Source organism: Vipera ursinii, assembly GCF_947247035.1.
Source record: "Vipera ursinii genome assembly, chromosome: 2".
Classification (NCBI taxonomy): Eukaryota; Metazoa; Chordata; class Lepidosauria; order Squamata; family Viperidae; genus Vipera; species Vipera ursinii.
The window spans coordinates 275,365,743-275,386,367 of NC_139513.1; the positions used below are offsets into that span (position 1 = coordinate 275,365,743).

At 38.9% G+C, this 20,625-nt stretch overlaps 1 protein-coding gene across 4 annotated transcripts in view; it reads left to right on the plus strand.

Moving 5' to 3' along the window:
- Window positions 1–18,185, plus strand: part of LIFR (LIF receptor subunit alpha) — a 99,261-nt gene extending 81,076 nt beyond the window's left edge. For all 4 annotated transcript variants that reach the window (XM_083356801.1, XM_083356802.1, XM_083356803.1 and 1 more), the window contains 4 exons: window positions 11,233–11,376; window positions 13,047–13,140; window positions 13,921–13,996; window positions 15,276–18,185. In XM_083356801.1, coding sequence (XP_083212927.1) covers window positions 11,233–11,376; window positions 13,047–13,140; window positions 13,921–13,996; window positions 15,276–15,905 — 944 coding nt within the window. In that variant the 3' untranslated portion in view covers window positions 15,906–18,185. The remainder of the gene's footprint in view (window positions 1–11,232; window positions 11,377–13,046; window positions 13,141–13,920; window positions 13,997–15,275) is intronic.
- The last annotated feature ends 2,440 nt before the right edge of the window (window positions 18,186–20,625 follow it).

Below are 20,625 nucleotides of genomic sequence, written 5' to 3' on the forward strand. Positions count from 1 at the left end.
ACATGCAACAACTATGGAACACCACAAACCTCTCCATAACTGGAGAATCCTTCCTTATTGGGACCAAAACTGCATTGGTTGAACTCATGGATGATCTCTGACAGGAGCAGGATGGAGCTGGTACATCCATCTTCATTGTCCTTGACCTCTCAGTGGCTTTCAATGTCATCAACCATGGTATCTAACCCAAACTTAGGGATTTGGGGGTGAATGGCACAGTTTTGTGCAGTTATCTCCTTCTTTCAAGTCCGTACCTAATAGGGACTGAGAAATCCTGTTCATGACCCCTCCTTTGTGGGGTATCAAAGGTCTCTGCTTCTTTTTAACATCTACATGAAACCTATGGGTGAGATCATCAGTCTCTCTATATATCACCAATACGCTGATGATATCGAGCTAAATATCTCTGCCCCAGGTGAAGGGAATAATCCAGTGGATGTCCTTTCATGGTTCCTGGGGTCTGGAGGGGTCTGGATGGGAAACAACAGACTTCAACTGAACCCTGATAAGACGGAGTGGCTGTGAGTGGGCTCCTCTGTATCCAGGATGGAGTTGTGCTACCCTAGAAAGACCTAGTCCATAACTTTGGGGTCCTTTTAGGCTCATGACTCCTGTTCAAAGAGCAGGTAGCAGGTGTGGCCAGAAGAGCCTTTGCCCAATTCCACATTGTACACCTGTTATGCTTCTTTGGGTCCAGTTCATGACCCATCCCACTCAGGCAAGGAAGGTAGTCAAAGAATTTCAACTGGTGGGGTCTAGGAAGAGAGCTTCTCTGCCGCTGCCCCCGCATTATTGAACAACTTGCTCCCAAAGGTGAGATGGGCCTCCATGCTCCTAGTCTTCCTCAATGGGGTCAAAATATGGCTGTGCAGCCTTGCATGGGGGGCACAGAGGGCCACACAACCTTAGGACTTGTTGGCCCATGAGTACCACTCCTCCACCTTATTAACTATTGCTAAATATCCATCTTGGAATTTTTTTACCTTTTGGAAATGTTATACTGTTATATTTTATCATCTAAAATGTTTTGATCGTAAATAAATTTTAATATTAAATATAAATAATATTTATATGTTGATTGCATTGTATATGGAGAAGATGGGGAGCTAAGAAATAGGAAATTTAAATAAATGAAATATTTCCAGCATCTCATTCAGCTTCCATGGAGGAACAGTGAAGAATCCAAGGCAATCCTTGCTCTTGAATGTCTATGGAGATTCTCAGTCATCCAGGTCATTATTATCCCAAAGATACTTTTTCACAAGGCAACTGGATTTTCTTGTTTTTCTTTGAAGACATTTTGCTTCTCATCCAAGAATCTTCTTCAGCTCTCTTGTTCTTGAATTGGATTTTGAGCCCCATCTGAGAAAAGAATATTGTTGATGTTGACTCATTGAAGATGACTGACATTACTGTGTACTTTTAGAATGTTTGAAGAAACATATAATGAAGATGATTGATTGCCCCTGAATCTGTTATATACTTGTAAGGACTGATTCTTTGCATTCCATGGCTCTGTAGACTTTGTAAACCATTTGGGGAAAAATGTAGAGAGAAAGAGAGAGACACAATAGTGGCTTTCTGCCTTTCCTCTGCATGGAGGAACCCATGTGGAGTTTTCTATTTCTCTTTTTTCTCTCTTCTCTTAGAGGCTCCTTCTTCACAACCCCTTTTTCTGTGCAGAAAGTAGGAAGGGACTCCATGTTCTGTATACAAAAGACAGGTCAGGGAGAGCTTTGGGGAAAAAGACAGTCAACATCCTGAACTTCACAGGGCATAAGCTGAGTCTAGTGGATTTTATAGAGTCTAGATGTCCAAGAACTTATCCTCAGAGTATACAGTAATTATTTTTTAAGGGGCAACCTAAGACATGAAATGTGAACTCTACTAAACAAAGACTTATGTCTTTGAATGCCCCAATTTTATACTGCAAAGTTTTCCAGACCAAGGTACATATATATTTCACTAGTAAAGCAACACAGCCCCTCTACTGAAGGCTTGCAATTCTGACATCTGTCCGTCTTGGTACCATTGTTTCCATGAATGGGGGAAATTCTGTTACAGACCTGCAAATGACCTTTTATTGCTGTGGGTCTATGCTTCTGTTGGAGAGACTTTTGCCTCATCCTGCTTCTCATTTCCTATGTGACTACCCAGTTCATTCCTCCACTTCCCCAATTCCTTCTTTGTGACAATATACTGGTGTGGTGGGAAAGAGTTGTAGAATTGCTGCAATGTTTGCATTATTATTTGCAAGGCTTTGGAAGGCCTCCTAGGTTTGCTGCCAGATTTTTAGAGTTTTAATGTGTTTTTGTTTAATTGATCCTCCCTTAGGCAGATGGCCTCCTAACTGCATCTGTTTTTCCCCAAAAAATGCTGACAGATGTTCCCATACTAACATAGAAATAGTTGGAGTATAAGAGGTGATGCTTGCTGATTATTTTCTGTTAAACCCATAAACATACAGAAATAACAGGTGGTCCTCGACTTATGACCACAATTCTGTTAATAAGCAAGACAGTTGCTAAGTGAATTTTGTCCTATTTTATGACCTTTCTTGCCACAGTTGTTAAGTGAATCACTGCTGTGGTTAAGTTAGTAACACAATTGTTAAATAAATCTAGCTTCTCCCTTGGCTTTGCTTGTCAGAAGGTTGCAAAAGGGGATCACATGACCCTCGGACACTGCAGCCGTCATAAATATTGAACCAGTTGCCAAGCATCCAGATTTTGATTACATGGCCCTGGGGATGCTGGTAGGTGTGGAAAAACAGTAATATGTCACTATTTTCAGTACTGTTGTAAATTTGAATGATCACTAAAGGAACTGTTGTATATTTGGATTAATCCCCAACAGTCAAAACCCCGTTTAGGCCAATTTTAAGTTTATATCAGGAACAGCCATAAAAGTTGAGAAAACTGTCCCTTTAGCTCTGTAGACAAATCCAAAGTTATCGAGAATAGCTAAGAAGAAATTCTTTATTTAGGAAATCTGCTGTATAAACCTATATAAATCTTCATATAAACCTACATCTGTTTCTCCTTTCTCCTTTTTGAGTTGACTATTGGCTGATCTTTTCTTGACCTTGAATCTCTTTGCCATTGGTTCTTTGTTTACTAAGCTGCTTTCTCTGGTCTGGGAACCGAGGGCAACTTCAATCTTTACAATAATTACTTTCTGACCCTAAGCTTTGTCCAGAAAATAAAATCTATTTTCTTAAGAGAGAGAGAGAATACAGCTGTAAGCAATCATCTTACTATCTTCAAATCTGTAAGCAATAGCGAAAAATTCAACTTCATTTCTGTAAAAATAAGCCTTAATTTGATAGAATATAAAATAAAGTGTTACTGTTCATCCTGCCTTGGTTCCAATCGACAGAGACAAATAAAGTAGAACTCTGAGGCTTGCAAATTCCTCAAAGAACATGTTTATTGGTACAGAGTGTCGGTACTTCAAAAGTGAAACCAAGTCTGAAGAGATGCATAACAATTCCCCCATACAAAAGAAATCCCACCCCCAAAACTATGCAAGCAACTACGCTTCCCCACTCAACTTGTTGGCGGGCTTTTCATGAAACGCCCAGCCTGCAGTCTCGGGAGCAGCCGATGACCTTCGTTCTCATGAGAGAAAGTCCGAGAAAGTCTGTTTTGTCTAGCGCAACACCTGGCAAAACCCCCTCCCTCCATGCTATGTGGCAACTAGGAATGAGAAGGAAAAAGATGGCTACAACTATGCTCATTCTAAAGTTGACAGTCGGCTCCTCTGCCGAAAGAAAGAGTATCCTGCAGGGGAAACACAAATCAGGTTATCCATCCCCTCGCGGTTTGTGAGGGTACTTATCATAAAATTCCTTTATTAACCTATCCACCTTCACATTCGTACATTTCACCCATGTAGCCTCTGAAAGGGGGTAACCTTTCACTGGCAAGGTATTGTAGTTTTCCTTTGTGCAACCTAGAGTCCAGAATACATTTAATTTCATAATGTGTCTCTCCCTCCACCACCATTGGTCCAGGCAGCTTTTTCGGAATGGGTCTTAAGGTGGATCCTGACACTGGCTTTAAAGGACTGCAATGAAACACAGGATGAATTTTCCCCAACAATCGCAGAAGCTTTAACTCCACCATCACAGGGTTTGTGATCCTGACAACGGGAAAAGGACCAAGGAACTTCGGATCCAATTTCTTGCTAGGCAATTTTAACCATAGATATTTCGTTGAAAGATAAAGTAATTGCCCAACATAAAAAGGGGTTTGAGGGGAACGTTGTTTGTCTGCTTGCTCCTTGTAAATCTTTGTAGCTTTAGCCAATACTTTCTTCATGTTCACCCAACCCCCCTGGAAAGATGTCACCCATTGGTCCAAGGTTTGGGAAGTAGGTGGCTCCTGTGGGAACTCAGGCATGGGCATAAAATCTCTACCCATCACTATTTTGAATGTGGTGAGACCGGTACTACTGTGCATAGTATTGTTGTAGGCTACCTCTGCAAAAGGTAAAAGGTCAGCCCAATTTGACTGCTAGTAATTCACATAACTTCTGAGATACTGTTCCACCATTGTGTTAGCTTTTTCAGGGGCCCCTGGGAGGACCCAATCAGTTTAACAAATTCCCTCCAAAATTTTGCAGTAAACTGCACCCTCCTTTCAGAGATAATTTACTTTGGGGCAGCATGGAGCTGGTATATGTGCTGCAAAAACAGTTTGGTTAGTTTCTGGGCAGAAGGAAATCCCCAAGCAAGCGATGAAACATACCTGTTTGGAAAATAAATCAGTCACAGTCTATATCACAGTGTTTCCCTTACTCTCAGATAACTCTACTATAAAAATCCATGGCTATCTCCTCCCAAGACTGAGAGGGGTCAACCACTTGCTGCAATAAATCTGGCAGTTTTCCAGGATATTTTCTTCATGGTAGCACAAGTGGCACCACTTTTTACATAACTCGCAATGTCTTTTTTCAATTTTGGCCACCAGAATTGCCTCCGTACTAGATCCAATGTTTTTAAAAATTCAAAATGACCCACTTGCTTAGTGTCATGACTCCATTGCAACACCTGGAGTCTGAGGGTTTCTGGGAGGTATAACTTAGAACCTTTCCAAGCCATGGTTCCAATCGACAGAGACAAATAAAGCAGAACTCTGAGGCTTGCAAATTCCTCAAAGAACATGTTTATTGGTACAGAGTATCGGTATTCAAAAAGTGAAACCAAGTCTGAAGAGATGCATAACAATTCCCCCATACAAAAGAAATCCCACCCCCAAAGCTATGCAAGCAACTACATTTCCCCACTCAGCTTGTTGGTGGGCTTTTCATGAAATGCCCAGCCTGCAGTATTGGGAGCAGCCAATGACCTTGGTTCCCATGAGAGAAAGTCCAAGAGAGAAAGTCTCTTTTGTCTAGTGCAACACCTGGCAAACCCCCTCCCTCCCTCTATCTGGCAACTAGGAGTGAAAAGGAAAAAGATGGCTGCAACTATGCTCATTCTAAAGTTGACACATCCATTACTACTTTCATCAGCATACCTAAACTGCTAAAATGGTTATTCTGTTAAAGGTAGAACCCGGTGGGTCAGAATTGGTATGATATTGTTTTTGCCAATTTAATATTCCCAGCACTATAGGCCTGTTAAAACATTAATAATGTCAATAAAGTAAAAGTTAATTTAAATAACAATAACAATAACAACAATAACAACAATAACAACAATAACAACAATAACAACAACAACAACAACAATAATAATAATAATAATAATAATAATAATAATAATAATAATAATAATAATAATATAAAAGTTGGAAGGGACTTGGAGATCATCTAGTCCAACCACCTGCTCAGGCAGGAACCCTATATTATTTCAGACAAATGGCTGTCCAGTCTCTTCTTAAAAACTTCCAGTCTTGGAGCATTCACCGCTTCTGGAGGCAGGTTGTTCCACTGGTTAATTGTTCTAACTGTCAGGAAGTTTCTACTTAGTTCTATGTTGTTTCTCTCCTTGATTAGTTTCCATCTGTTGCTTCTTGTCCTGGCTTCAGGTGCTTTGGAAAATAGCTTGACTCCCTCTTCCTTGTGGCAGCCCCTGAGATATTGGAACGCTGCTATCATGTCACCCCTTGCCCTTCTCTTCATTGAACTAGACATACCCAATTCCAGCAACCATTCCTTATATGTTTTAGTTTCCAGTCCCCTAATCATCTTTGTTGCTCTTCTCTGTACTCTTTATAGAGTCTCAACATCTTTTTTACATCATGATGACCAAAACTGGATGCAATATTCCAAGTGTGGCCTTACCAAGGCATTGTAAAGTGGTATTAATACTTCACATGATCTTGATTCTATCCCTCTGTTAATTCACCCTAACACTGTGTTGGCTTTTTTGGCAGCTGCAGCACACTGCTGGCTCATATCTAAGTGATTGTCCACTAGGACTCCGAGATCCCTCTCACAGTTACTACTAGTGGATGGATTAACCAGGAAGCAATGTCCATTCATAAAAGTAAAAATTAATGTAAAGATGATTAAATTTATTTTGTTTTGACTGCTCCACGCAACCCCCCCTCCCCTTTCCAATTGGGTAGGACAGCTGCAAGGTATAGCTATATACAAATATATACAAATCTATTTTTTAAAAAAGCAATCCCTATTACTAATCTGTTTCCTTTTTTCTTCTGGTATGCACAAATATTCCTTATGAAATATCCAAATATTTAAATGGGAGCAATGAAACTTTATTTCAGTGCAGCGAAAAATAAATTTAGCAGGTTAAATTGACATGTTAAGAGAATGAGACAAAGTATGGTGTAGGCAAAAATATTTCTGCAAAATCTACTAAACATGCTAATACAATGAGACAACACTGAGGTACACTTCAGTGTGTTTCCCCCCCCCCTCTACATTTATTTAAGCGTGCTAGCAGATTAAAGTGACACTTAGAATTAACTGGAAAACACTTTTCCCCCTAAGATTTACTGTGTGAATCTACAGAATGGGAAAATGCTATAATTTTTCAAGACTTATTAAGCATTTATGTTGAGTACAATAACACAACTGTGTTCTCAGGTGTTATTTTGCAAAATCTGCCAGATATTTCTTCTGGATGAGACAGTACTACAATGCACTCAGACAATTTTACAAGATATACTAGATGAGCTTGCTGAATGAGACATTATGTTGCATTTAGAGATTAATTTGGAAGACAAACTATATGGTCTTCCTGGATGAGAGAACTTTGCATCCAGAAATAATTCTGCAAGATCAACTGAACATGCTTATTGAAAAAGACAGTGGTTTGCCACACTGAAAGTAGAAATGTTTGCAAGATTTACTAGGCAACTGTATTAATGGAATACAGATTCCTTCTCTTCTTTGCTTGCATTTGTAGAAAGTTGAATGGAATAAGACAGACTTTTGTAGGTAAAGAAACTTGTGGGAAACAAGTTTATACTCTTTATCCATAGTATTTATTAAAGTATATGCTTTATTGCAATTTGACTACTCTTTACTATTTAAAATAATTTCCTACTATAATTAGAGTAGGAATTGCTTATTGAGTAAGGCTAATAAAATAGATTCCCTATTGCAATTTGAGTACCCTTTATTTTTAAAAACAAAGTTAATTTCCTACTATAATAAGGTTATTGACCAAATACTTATCTTTGGGGTAAAATGTTCCTGTTAGATATTCATCATCAGACATATATTCCATCAGCTAAAAGCATTGGTGATTAAAATACCCTAAGGCCCAGTTTTGTATCATCTTGACTCAGTCAATTATCACTAGTAGATCTTGCAATCAATTCCCATGTTACAAAAGCAGTTGGTCTTAGCTTGCAGATTAAATATCGCCCAGGAGCAAGTAACCCTAAGGATCATTTGTCAACAAGTACAGGAAACAGATTCCAGTCTGTCAGGTTCTTTTCAGAGAAGAGTAAAGTTCAGATAAATTGTATTGCTCTGCAGATCCCTCTTCTTGACACAAAAGAACCCTCCCTTATAAATTGCCACTCCATTCAAGAGATTGTCCAAGCTGCCTGACAAAGGTGTCTTCATGTTGCAGGACCCCTTACTTTCTGTATCCTGTTATATCAGAGGCAGTACTTTGAAAGTTTTGCTTCCAGGCATCCCAAAGTGGGTGCTGTCTGCTATGATCTAGAGTAATTCAGAGTTTTCTCCAAATATATGACTAAAAATTAGCTCTTCCAGACATTCATCTGTAGCAATCTCCTGTGTATTATGCAACTGGTATAATAATAGCTTCAACTACATGTTGATATAGCTGTTATCAGAACAAGAGATCAATTGGAAACTGACCCATTGAACTCTGAAATGTTTATGGTTATGAAAAAACAGGTCCTGCCAATGGATCCTCAGTCACTCCTATTGATACAGGCTTCTTGTCAATGCTAGATGTTGAAGAATAGGATAGTCCACATTTCAGTATTGTATTCACCAAGGAGAACATTTCATCTATGACGATATTGGCATAGCATAGCAGGAAATTGGATGAGGGAGAATACTTCCATTGGCTAAGTTGACTTTTATCCTGGGCTTCTTATCCCAAAAGTCAGAGAAACCCAAAATTCCACAAGCTGCTTAAGCATTCTGCTTAAGGAAAAAAAGACTGTCCCATAGTGCTTTCCTTGCAGATGTAATGTGGGGTGAATTTAGGAAAGTGATGGATGGATTTCTATAGTTTTGCTTCCCTTACTTATTTACTCCAGCTGTTGGGGAAAACAACCATCTTGGTCTCCTTTCCATGTGATGTGATAGGGTTAGACAAATATAGGATTCAGCCATCTTGAAGCCATGAGATAGCATTAAAACATGATTACTGGAACATGGTCAAACAGAAGTAGTAGCCTTATGATCTGCACTGTCTTTGGTATCACATCCTCAATCTGTTGCAATGACTGGATAGCAGGGGTTTAGTTTCCTCCAGGTAACATAGTTTCTGCATTCATAACAACTCAGTTAAGCAGAAAAAACCCCTTAGCATCATTAATTAAATTTGTGAAGCAGAAATCTTCACAAGTTTAATTAATAATGCTAAGGGACCTTTCATTATTTTCTGAATATTTTTGTCCTAAAATTAACCAGGAGAATTTTACGTTCTAATGATAATGTGTTTATTTTTTATTGTGGGCTGCTTGCTGTTCCACATTTGAATGGAAATATCAGGTTTGTAGGAAAGTGCAAAGTTGGCAGAAGTGTTAGAAATCATTGTACTCAAAAGTCTTACACAGGAACATATTTCAAAACAGTCTGTTGAAAATAGAACATCCTGATTGGTTGTAAAATGCTAACTGATGAGGAAGAAAGAGTTGAAAACCAAGGCTGAAGATTTTGGAAAATATGATTGGAGGGGTTCTTGGCGCTCTCCAAGCTTGGTGGTTTTCTTGAAGACGTTTCATTACTATGTAACATCTTCAGTGTTAGTGAGGAGAAAGGTTTGCTCTCCGTTTATATTCTATCTAGTGGCTTAACCCATCAGCGTTGGTGGAAGAATTATTCTACTTTATCGAATATATGATTTCAAAGGGGGTTTCTCCTGAGACATTATATTTCTTTGTTGTTGTTGTTGTTAGCTGCGAAGTCGTGTCCGACCCATCGTGACCATATGGACAACATTCCTCCAGGCCTTCCTGTCCTCTACCATCTTCTGGAGTCCATTTAAGCTCACGCCTACTGCTTCAGTGACTCCATCCAGCCACCTCATTCTCTGTCGTCCCCTTCTTCTATTGCCCTCGATCTTTCCCAGCATTAGGCTCTTCTCCATTGAGTCCTTCCTTCTCATTAGGTGGCCAAAGTATTTGAGTTTTAGCTTCAGGATCTGGCCTTCTAAAGAGCAGTCGGGATTGATCTCCTCTAGGACTGACCGGTTTGATCGCCTTGCAGTCCAAGGGACTCGCAGGAGTCTTCTCCAGCACCATAGTTCAAAGGCCTCAATTCTTTGGTGCTCAGCCTTTCTTATGGTCCAACTTTCACTGCCATACATTGCAACTGGGGAGACCATAGCCTTGACTATACACACTTTTGTTGACAGGGTGATGTCTCTGCTTTTTAGTGTGCTGTCTAGATTTGCCATGGCTTTCCTCCCCAGGAGCAAGCGTCTTTTAATTTCTTGGCTACAGTCCCCATCTGCAATGATCTTGGAGCCCAGGAAAATAAAATCTGTCACTACCTCCATTTCTTCCCCATCTATTTGCCAGGAATTGAGAGGGCCAGATGCCATGATCTTGGTTTTCTTAATGTTAAGTTTCAACCCAAGTTTTGCACTCTCCTTCTTCACCCGCAACAAGAGGCTCTTTAGTTCTTCTTCACTTTCTGCCATCAGAGTGGTATCATCTGCTTCACTTTCTGCCATTAGAGTGGTATCATTATATTTCTACTAATTCCCAAATCAGATCATTTCGTTTGCTCAGCTTTCATTTTTTGCCCTTTTTTTTTTGCATTCTCTGTCATACTACTGATGTTTTCATGAAAAGGCAAGCAAACCTTGATGTGATTATGCATGATTCCTTAAATATTGTTTTCGTATTATGTGTGCATAAACTATGTGGATACAGCTTGATATGCAGTTAATATGGAAAAGAGAATTCACAAAGAATCAGTGATTCCCTTTCAGGAGTCCCAGGATTTGAAAACAAGTCTAGACAAAACTTCCAGTTGAATTCAGTTGAATTTATGTTTTTTGTGACCCATAATTAGGCCCCAATTTTTACTATATTTTTACAGGTATCATTTATGAATTTATGGAAGGGATTATTGTAGTTCAGAGTTGAACTGTGGAGTCATTGGTGTTCTCTGAACTTGATAGTTTTCTTGTAGACTGTTCATTATCAAACTAGCTAACATCATCAGGACATGATGATGGTGATTAATAGTTACAATGTGATGATGTTACCTAGTTGGGTAATGAAATATCTACAACAGAAGTGGGGAACTATGGCCCTTTTATGACTTGGGGATTTCAACTCCCAGAATTCCTGAGCCAGCCATGTTAGCTTAGGAATTCTGGGAGCTGAAATCCACAAGTCATAAAAGGGCCATAGTTCCCCAGCTCTGATCTACAAGAAAGCAACCAAGCTGAGAGAGTACCAAGGACCTCATATTTACATCTTTATTTATAAAATGTTGATGGTCACCCATCTTATAAACATGCTTTCTGTTGTTTTATGATATTTCCTAATTCTTTTTCTTCTCCCCCTTTTTTCTTGCAATCATGACACACAGAAATGAACATTACTGATCTAAATAAAGATTCGATGACGGTATCAGGCCTTCAAGGGAAAACCGGTTACCACCTGACTTTTAGAGCCTATACAGCTGCAGGATATGGACCTCATACAACCTTGTATGTGGTTACAAAGGAAAATGGTAAGTAATGAGACAATTGGATGTTTGTTCTGCACTTAGGTATTGTCATGAGTTGTTAGAACAAATGGGTTAATGGTGTATAGTCCTTAGCAAGCATCACACTGAGGTTCAATGTTTGTCAAAGGGAATCATATCATTAATATTGTTCACCACTTACTTATGATATTTGTTAAAATTCCAAAGTATAACTAAGTTGTTACAAAACTTGTAAGCTTTTCAAATGATACCCTTTTTTGATATAAAAAAATGGAGTTGAGGATGCTGGCTGGCTACAACATTAATTGCTGCAAGTGGAGGAAATGCTGGCTGACTCAATTGGAGTGGCCTATGTGGTGTAGTGGTTCAGGGGTTGAACTAAGGTTGGGAAGGTCCAGGTTCAAGTTTAGCTTCAGCTATGGAAGTTCACTAGATGACTTGGGGTGGTTCATTTCCTTTCAGCCCATCAATCTCAGAATGCTGGTTGTGAGGATTAAATGCAAACGTGTGAGCACCACAATTAGAGGCAGGATCTAAATCTATAAATAAATAAAAAGGGCAAAGGGGAACCATGGAATGTGGCTCAGCAGTATAAAAACAGAGAGGATGCAGTGGCCTAGCAGTTAAGAAGCTGGGCTTGTCGATTAGAAGGTTGGCCGTTTGAGACCCAAGCGATACAGGACAGGGTGAGCTCCTGTTCTTGCCCAATTACTGCCAACCTAGCAATTCAAAAGCTTGCAAATGCAACTAGAAAAATAGGTACCACTTCAGTGGGAAGATAACAGTGCTCCGTGTGCCTTGGCATATATTCAGGCCGGCCACATGGGTTAGGAAATGGAGATGAGCATCTCCCCCTAGTCAGAAATGACTGGACCGGGGAAACCTTTACCTTTACCTTAGTATGAAAACATCTTTAGGGTTGCAGGGGAAGTGAAGTGAAAGAAGACTATAGAATCCAGAATAATGGGTAGGGGCATTTTTCATATATTTAAAGTTATCGCATGTGCGGGGGAACCTTTACCTTTACCTTTATGGAAAGAGAGAAGAATGGTTGTTAAAGACAGATCCTTATAAATTGGAAGCTAAGATAAGAGAAACAGATGGTATTGTTCATTGGTCCAATTCAATGAATCAAACTAAAGTCAGAATGTGAGACGTGAATTAACAGAAAAAATAAAAATACTCTTTCCAATATATTTACAAGAGGTTCATCAGCATAAAGCTAGCTTGTATATTTTTGAAATTGTATCAGAGCTGTGGTTATTGTGTCAATGATCTTTTTGCTTAGTGTCATCGATTGTACCATTTCTTTTGTTAGGAATATGAAATTTAAATGAAGGAAGGAAATATTTTCTGGATGCTTGTGATACTCCTGCATATGTTTTGTTGTTGCTGTTGTTGTCTTGACTTATTCTGTTATTTAATTAGGTAATTTAAATTATAGAAATATCCCTCAAAAAAACCAATAATGAATAGAGTATTTTAGCGCTTTCTCTGTGCATAAACAGCAAGAGGGAAATTTGCCAATCAATTACTTCTATTTCAATTAAACTGTTTAAAGCAACATTGGTTATTTTCTGAGAATGTGACAATGTCAAAAGACACTCTAGGAAATTGTTCTATAGGCTTGAGGGAAATTGCTGACTAACTGAAATATTGCTTTCTTACTAGCTTTTCTCTCTTATACTTTTCAGCTTTGGGATTGATCATTGCCATAATTATCCCAGTGTCTGTGGTTCTTGTGTTGGCAGTTGTAACCGGGATCCTCTGCTACAGGAAGAGGGAATGGTAACTTTGGCATTCAGCCATCTTAATTTTGTTTTTCTTCTACAAATAGAAACAGATTCTGGCGTATGTTCTTGCATTAAGCTATTAGATACACTCCAGATGTGATATAAACTTTATGTTCCAAATAGGTGAAGATTTATTGATAATAGGCACACGCTAAATCTCCTGCGCTCCAAGAATTGCATTTCAGTGGGCAAGATTTTGGGAGATGCCACTAGAATTTGTGTGGTAGCTTTGTTGAGGATACTGATATAGCCAGACTCAGAATTGCCAGTTGGTTGATGCTAAAATAAACCCCTCTAGGTATTCTTTTGGAATGGGAACGACTCCTGAAGTTCATTCAAAGCTTCTTGTAGGGTTTAAGAATATGAAGAAACAAAACTCTCTATCAATAAAGGAGAATGTTTGTAGCCCAGGATTGAAATGAGAGGTCTTTGGTGCTTTCTGAACTTGCAGATGTTTTATTATCCACACTAGGTAACATCATCAGTGCTGCACTGATGAAATTACCTAGTTTGGGTAATGAAACTTCTGCAAGAAAACAACCAAGCTTAAGGAATGCCAAGGATCCTTCAAAAATCTCTATAAATATCCATTGCTTAAGACCCATCTTTGGGAACTTTGAGTTCCTCTCAGTCCCACATAAATTTTTAATGAGTGATTGATTTTGGGAGAAAAAACAGGAGGGGAGAAATGTGTCTCATTTTGATATGGAAAATAAATATTTCAGGAGGTTTGATGGCAATTCATAAATTAACATTGCTTCCCTTATTTCAAAAGGATTAAAGAAGTCTTCTATCCTGACATTCCAAACCCAGAACACTCCAAAGCTTTGGATTTCCCAAGAGATTCAGAGGTAATCTGTTCCATTTTACCATTCAAATAATATCATAAGAATGCTGATGGATGGGATGAGGTTGGGGAAGGGCAAGACAGAAAATGTTTCACTTTCAGAGTGAAAGGATGTGGTGTTTCTTCACTTAAGATTGAACATGAATGCAAGGACTGAAAAACTGTCTTCAGCTCTTGAAGAAATGAGTTGGTGGCAGGAATAACTTCAGGATTTTGGGGTATCCATAGGGGGGCAAGGGACAATCATGACAAAAGTGACAGGCATAATGTAGCTTGCATATTTTCATAATAACTTCAAGTGTTTCTCAACTTTAAAGTGTTTCGCAATTTTAAAATGTATGGAATTCAACTACCAGGATTGCCCAGCAGCTGAAGACCATATATCTTAAAATTGCTGGGGCTGAAAAATACTGATGTATGTGATATCATTGTGCCTCCTAACAGATAGCTATGGAATGACAATAAATGTTTAGTCAATTTTTAAAACCTCTAATTATCAATTGCTTTTTTCAGCCCACTAAATGCTTAGATGAAATGCACAGATTTTTAGCTAAAATATCATAAAATGTGCTATCAGTAGCTCCTTGAAATTTTTGCATTTTTTAAATATATTCTGAAGAACTTCATTTTTCACCTGTTTTGTATAAATAAATGTTATTTTCCAGATCAAATTCCATTTTAAATTTTCACAACCAACGTCTAAGATATATAAGGGTATTTTAAAATAATATTATCATATATACTTGTGGATAGGTCCATCCATGGATAAGACAAACCCAGTTTGAGATTGTATTGTGTGCCTAAAATTCTTGGCTTGTCCATGAATATATATGATAAATAGTTTACATTTCTATCATTTAAGTTAGATCTTATTTGCAGTGAACGCCCAAGTTTGTGAAAGTTTGAGCAGCATTCTTAATTAAATAGCATGTCATTGCTTTGGCTATTATTGTGTAAATCAGCCTTCTACTATTGACCAGTTAGCTGGCTTGCAGCAAAATAAAATCCCAGGCTTGATGGAAGATGATGTGAAATTTGCAATATTTAGCATTACATAAAAATCTGGAACATTTTTAAGATCACCGTCCAGCACCTGAAGCTAAAATAAAATATTCATGTAAGAATAAACAGTTCATTTAAAAAGAATAAAAAGAAAAAGAAAGACATACAAATGAGCAATAAAAAGAAAAGAGATGTAATTTTCTTTCCACTCCAAAATAATGCAGTTTATTTACATTTGCAAGTGCTGAGTATACTAAGCTTATTTTATTTTCTGATTGTAGGGGAACTCTAATTCTAAAACCTTGGAGATGAACCCATGTACTCCCAACAAGATCGAAGTAATTCAATCCCAGTCCCAGGGTCTGAAGATTGAAGACACGGCCATTACATCACCTGTTATGGAAGACCCTCCTGAAGATGGCTTGGAGTCTGAATCAGGAAGCCATGTTGTGGTTTCCTATTGTCCACCAATCATTGAGGAAGTCATATCTAATCCACCAGAGGATGAATCTGCAGTGTCTTCCCAGGTGGTTTATATTGATGTCCAGTCAATGTATCCAGCTCCAGTTAAACCAAATGAAGAATTAGAAGCTGACTGTGTGGTTTCAGCAGGTTATAAACCACAAATGCAACTCGCAGTTAATAATTTCAGACAGTTGGAGGAAACATCAACAACAGAAGAGGACTCAGACAAGGGTGCAGGCTATAGACCACAAGTGAATGCATCCTCCTGGAATACAGGCTGTCCAGATTCTCCAGAATCCACAGAAAATGTCTCATTTGGGAGCCCTTGTTCAATTAATTCGCGGCAGTTTTTGATTCCTTCTAAAGAGGAGGATGACGATTCTCCCAAAGCTATTAACTCAGGATGGTCTTTTGCTAACTTATTTCACACCAAATCAAATGAGTAAGGCACGGTTGCCCTGGAAATTGCTGTTTGCTTGGAACTGGTTGTTAACAGTTTTGGAAGTACTATCCCAGAGCATTTATTATTTTATTTTGGTAAAGCTCAAAGTTACAGTGGACATTTTATAACTGGTAGAGATGCTAATTCACAGCGTCTCAGGGAAGGTAGTTCTAAAACCAAAGGGCAGCAACCAGTCTGCAATTACCTTTCAACAGTCTTCCTTTTACCCTGCCCTGGCTGAACGCTGTCAGTCGGGTTCAATGTTTTTTTATTTGTGACTATATTTATGACTTCCTACGTATGCCAGGGGAAACATAAGCAAATAGAAGCAAACGTTATTTCTGCAGGTATCAAAATGCCTATTAAGCCTCAAAGGGATACATATACAGTATATGCAGGTGTGTTCAGGATTGGGACCTTGTTGTCTAATCAAGCATATGTTTAAATTTTAAGAAAGTATATTTAGGTCAACCTTTGTTACAGGATCCTATTGCTAAACATGCACCAGATGGAGGTTACAGGAGTGAAACACTACAGAACCCATACACTACAAGTTCCAGCCAGACACGGAAAGTCCCAGTCACCAAAACATTACAAGATCATAGGGAAACACTACAGCATCCAACACTACACAAGTGCTGCTGATGGTTTTGTGGCATTAGATTTCCAGCTGCTTTGGAGAGCTGTAATGTAAGGCAGTTTGTTCCTTTTTAATTCCAGTAGAGCCAATTTAGATTGCTTGCCAATCAAAGCTTGCAGTGTTATGTTTATGAGCCTGCTGTATGCATGTATATACAATATTTTTGACTCAGGATACAACAAAAGTGTAACACTGATTTTAAAGCTTAGTCAGGTATAGATAAATGTTGGACTTTTAGCATATTTTTTTAATAAATTTTATTTTTCCATACTTAAAAAAAATACAGCGTGTGCTATGTCCTCACCTTAAACCGGATAGATTACAAACTGCCTTCCTGACATCCCACTTTCTAGTGCTCATGTGGTTTCTGTGGATCTAGACGTCCTACTGAATACTTGGTTTTAGGAATACAGAGGACCCCAATGCCCCATCTATGTCTCTTTCAGAAAAGATTGATGAATGAGACTGGGCCACAGAGATGTGCAAAATGTTCCATACACTCTATAGGTAGGACAGCTCATTTTAGGTGATTTGTGACCCCAACTGAACTATGCATATTTTGGATGCATGGATTAAAGCAAAAGTTTTTTGTTTTGAGCAAAAACAGTTGGGGAACACAGGGAAAGAGCCACAACATCAGCATGTCATGGGAGAATGAAAAGGAGGTTGCTAGATACATCAGTGGGATATGCCCACTGGTGGTAGCAGTGTGACTGAGAGAAGGGAGATAAGGCCCTGGGAAGATAGGGATTAGCATGTGTCATATTGGGACTTTGGTGATTTCTGAGAGGGGCGTAAGGAAAGGGAAATTACTGGGAAAGAGGACAGTGAAGAAAGATATACTATGCCAGAAACTGTAGAGAGAGCAGAATGTTTTCCCCATGTCATCCACACTCTTATGTTGCAACAGTCTTCCAAAATCATAGGCTGCATAAATATTATTTTGGAATCGGCCTTCAGCAGCTTCTCTTCCATCATCTCTGGGGAAAACCATTTGCTTTGGGGAATGGCCAGCTACAATACTCAGTTGCCTCCAACTCTGAATTTCCCTGGAAACTTTTACAGGGAGAAACTAGGGAGCAAATTGTGCTTTCGTGAGCTGATATTGAAATTCCTCTATAAAATACTAGCGAACAATTTAGTTCTTTTGGATGCTGTCAGGTGGACTAGTTTTAAAACAAATCTTTGCACCTAAGAGTGTATTTCTGACACATGTAAAACTGCAGTTTCACAGAATTCATTAAACTGATATATATGCACACTACTTCTTTCAGGTGATTAACCAATTTAGCTTTTGTAATTAGCAATTTAACATTTCCTGTGCAGATAACCCATTTTTTCCAGGTTATCTTCACCTTATCTGTATTCAGGTTTACCGTATTTGGATAGTCTTTTTAAGTCTTTTTAAGTTAAATGATTAAAAATGGATGGAAGTTTGATTTAATCTTGAGTTTTCAGAAAAGGGTCAAATTTAGAGTGTGCCTTTAATGTATGGGGCTTTTATTTAATGCTTTCATTCTCCTATTCGGTTTCCATATTTATCATCTTTAAAAAGATGTTAGTAGCATTTGCCCTCAACAATTACATTTTTGTAAGCCTTTTGAAATCTCTGTTTTCAGAGATAGCAGTTGAGGTATCTGCATTGATAGTTTAGTTTAGTTTAGTTTATTAATATTTCTATACCGCCCTTCTCCCGAAGGACTCAGGGCGGTGTACAGAGCAAGAATAAAACATAAAGTTACAAAAGTTAAAAAGTTATTAAATACATGCCCATAAAAAAATAATAAATACATTAATAAAACCCCCAATAAAATGATAATAAAAACCCCAGCAATCCCACCCTCAGGCCAGGCCGGCTTGTTCGAACAGGTATGTTTTCAGATTGCGGCGAAAGGAGCGAAGATCCGGCGCCGTCCGGAGCTCAACCGGTAACTGGTTCCATAGCTCCGGGGCGCCCACAGAGAAAGATCTCCCCCTGGGGGCCACCAGTCTACATTCTCTGACCGGTGGCACCCTGAGGAGTCCCTCTCTGTGGGAACGCACAGGGCGAAGGGAAGTTGACGCCGGCAGCAGGTGTTCCCTAAGGTACTCCGGCCCCCTGCCATGTAGGGCTTTAAATACCATGACTAGTACCTTGAATCTCACCCGGAAGACAACTGGCAGCCAATGCAGCTCACGGAGCAGAGGTGTGACATGGGAGTATCGGGAAACTCCCAACACAACTCTCGCGGCTGCATTCTGTGCCAGTTGGAGCTTCCGGGTGGTCCTCGAGGGCAGCCCCATGTAGAGAGCGTTGCAGTAGTCTAGTCGTGAGGTCACGAGCGCGTGAGTGACCGTGCATAGATCATCCCGGCTTAGATAGGGCCGCAACTGGCGAACCAGGCGAACCTGGGCGAAAGCCCCCCTAGTCACAGCTCCTATATGGTCTTCCAGGGTGAGCCGTGAATCTAGGAGGATAGTGACAACAAATGTTTCCAGTGCTGCTTTTACAATTAACACAGTGGCCTTCATTTTATTAAACTATTTTTGCAGCTTTCCAGAGTTTGACGGAATTAGATCCTGCTAAGCGCTGCATATTTTCAATACAGTTCTTTAATAAAATGTGTGATGAAATGAATCTATGTACCATGCAGTAAGAGATTAATATGTGTATGTCTTCAGTGTAAAGCTGGTGTCTTGGAAAGAAAGCATCTCTGTGGGTAATTGCCCCTTTTCAAGAGAGTGATCCATTCCAACATATCTGAAATGTGCAAAAGTTCCCAGATTTGTAAATGTTTTCCATAAATACCTTTCCCAACCAGGGCTCCTTCCTTCAACACTCAGAATTCCCTGGTTAACATGTTAGTTGCTAAGGATTCTGGGTGTTGAAATCTATTAGGCTGGAAAGGGTTGCTCTATATATGGTATTTAAAGCTTGATGTCTTAGAAAAGAGAAGGGAAAGTAAAGGGGCCCTCCATTTATTTATATCCCTCCAGTTTATAATTTTGTAAACATTATCTAGAATTTCAGGTGCCAGACTCTGCACTATACACATTGCCTTAATTTAGCCATAAGCCCAGTTCGTTCTCTTTGTTTCTGAGATGTGTGATGGAAAATCAAACAAAAATCTATATAAAGAACACTATCCATATTATACCTCATAAAGGACATAATTGAAATTCGTATGTTTTCAGAGATTCTGAGATCCTTATATCTAAAATGTCAGTTTGGGAAGGGAGATATATTTCAACATATATATTTTTTTGAGTAAGTTTATTTTTTTTAAAATGGGGATGCTGCTCAATTGGTTCTGGAGAAGCTTTCAGCATTGAGCCATGTATTTCATGTGGGCGGGGGGGTGAGCTATTTTGTTGTTTTTAAAAGGGTTTTTTTTGAAGGGCATAATTACATTTAATTCATTATATGTTTGTTATGTGTTGACATATGAGGGAAAGGACTGTGAATTTTTAGTTGGACTTCTGTCTCTTTTAAAATTTGGATTTGCATTTTGGAAGAATGGGCATACATTTTTAGTTATCCTTTGATATACCTCATAAAAGTGATTTATCAGAAAGAGTAAGCTACACTAACCTTTGCAAAAGAGGATTTTCTTATTCATGTGAAGACACAGATTTACTGGGGAATGTTCTGCTGTTCATTGGTTCCTTGCTTTGGAGGTAGAATAGACTGGTAGAGTTAGCCTTTAAATAAATATATTGTACATAAAACCATTGGGCTGCCCTTACTAATTAAGCAGGGACTACTACACCAATGTGCATTATATCATGGATTTGAGTGCCCATTATTATGTTGTAGCACGCATCATCAAAGTTTTCAAAGACGATTTTACTCTGATGCTTGATGTTAACTTTCAAGGACAGTTCATTCCACTCCTGGCCCTGACAATCATTTAGATGGGCCAGTAAAGATGGAGCAAATGGCACAACATAAAGTGTCAGTTTACACAGCAAACCTATAGGTATTCTTTAACTGGGATGGCATATCTGGAGGAAAAGAATTGTCTGTCTTTCTCTCTGATGATTTGCGTAAGTTGATCACCCAAGTGCTAAAGTAAAGATGTGGAAACTGCCATACAGCTATATC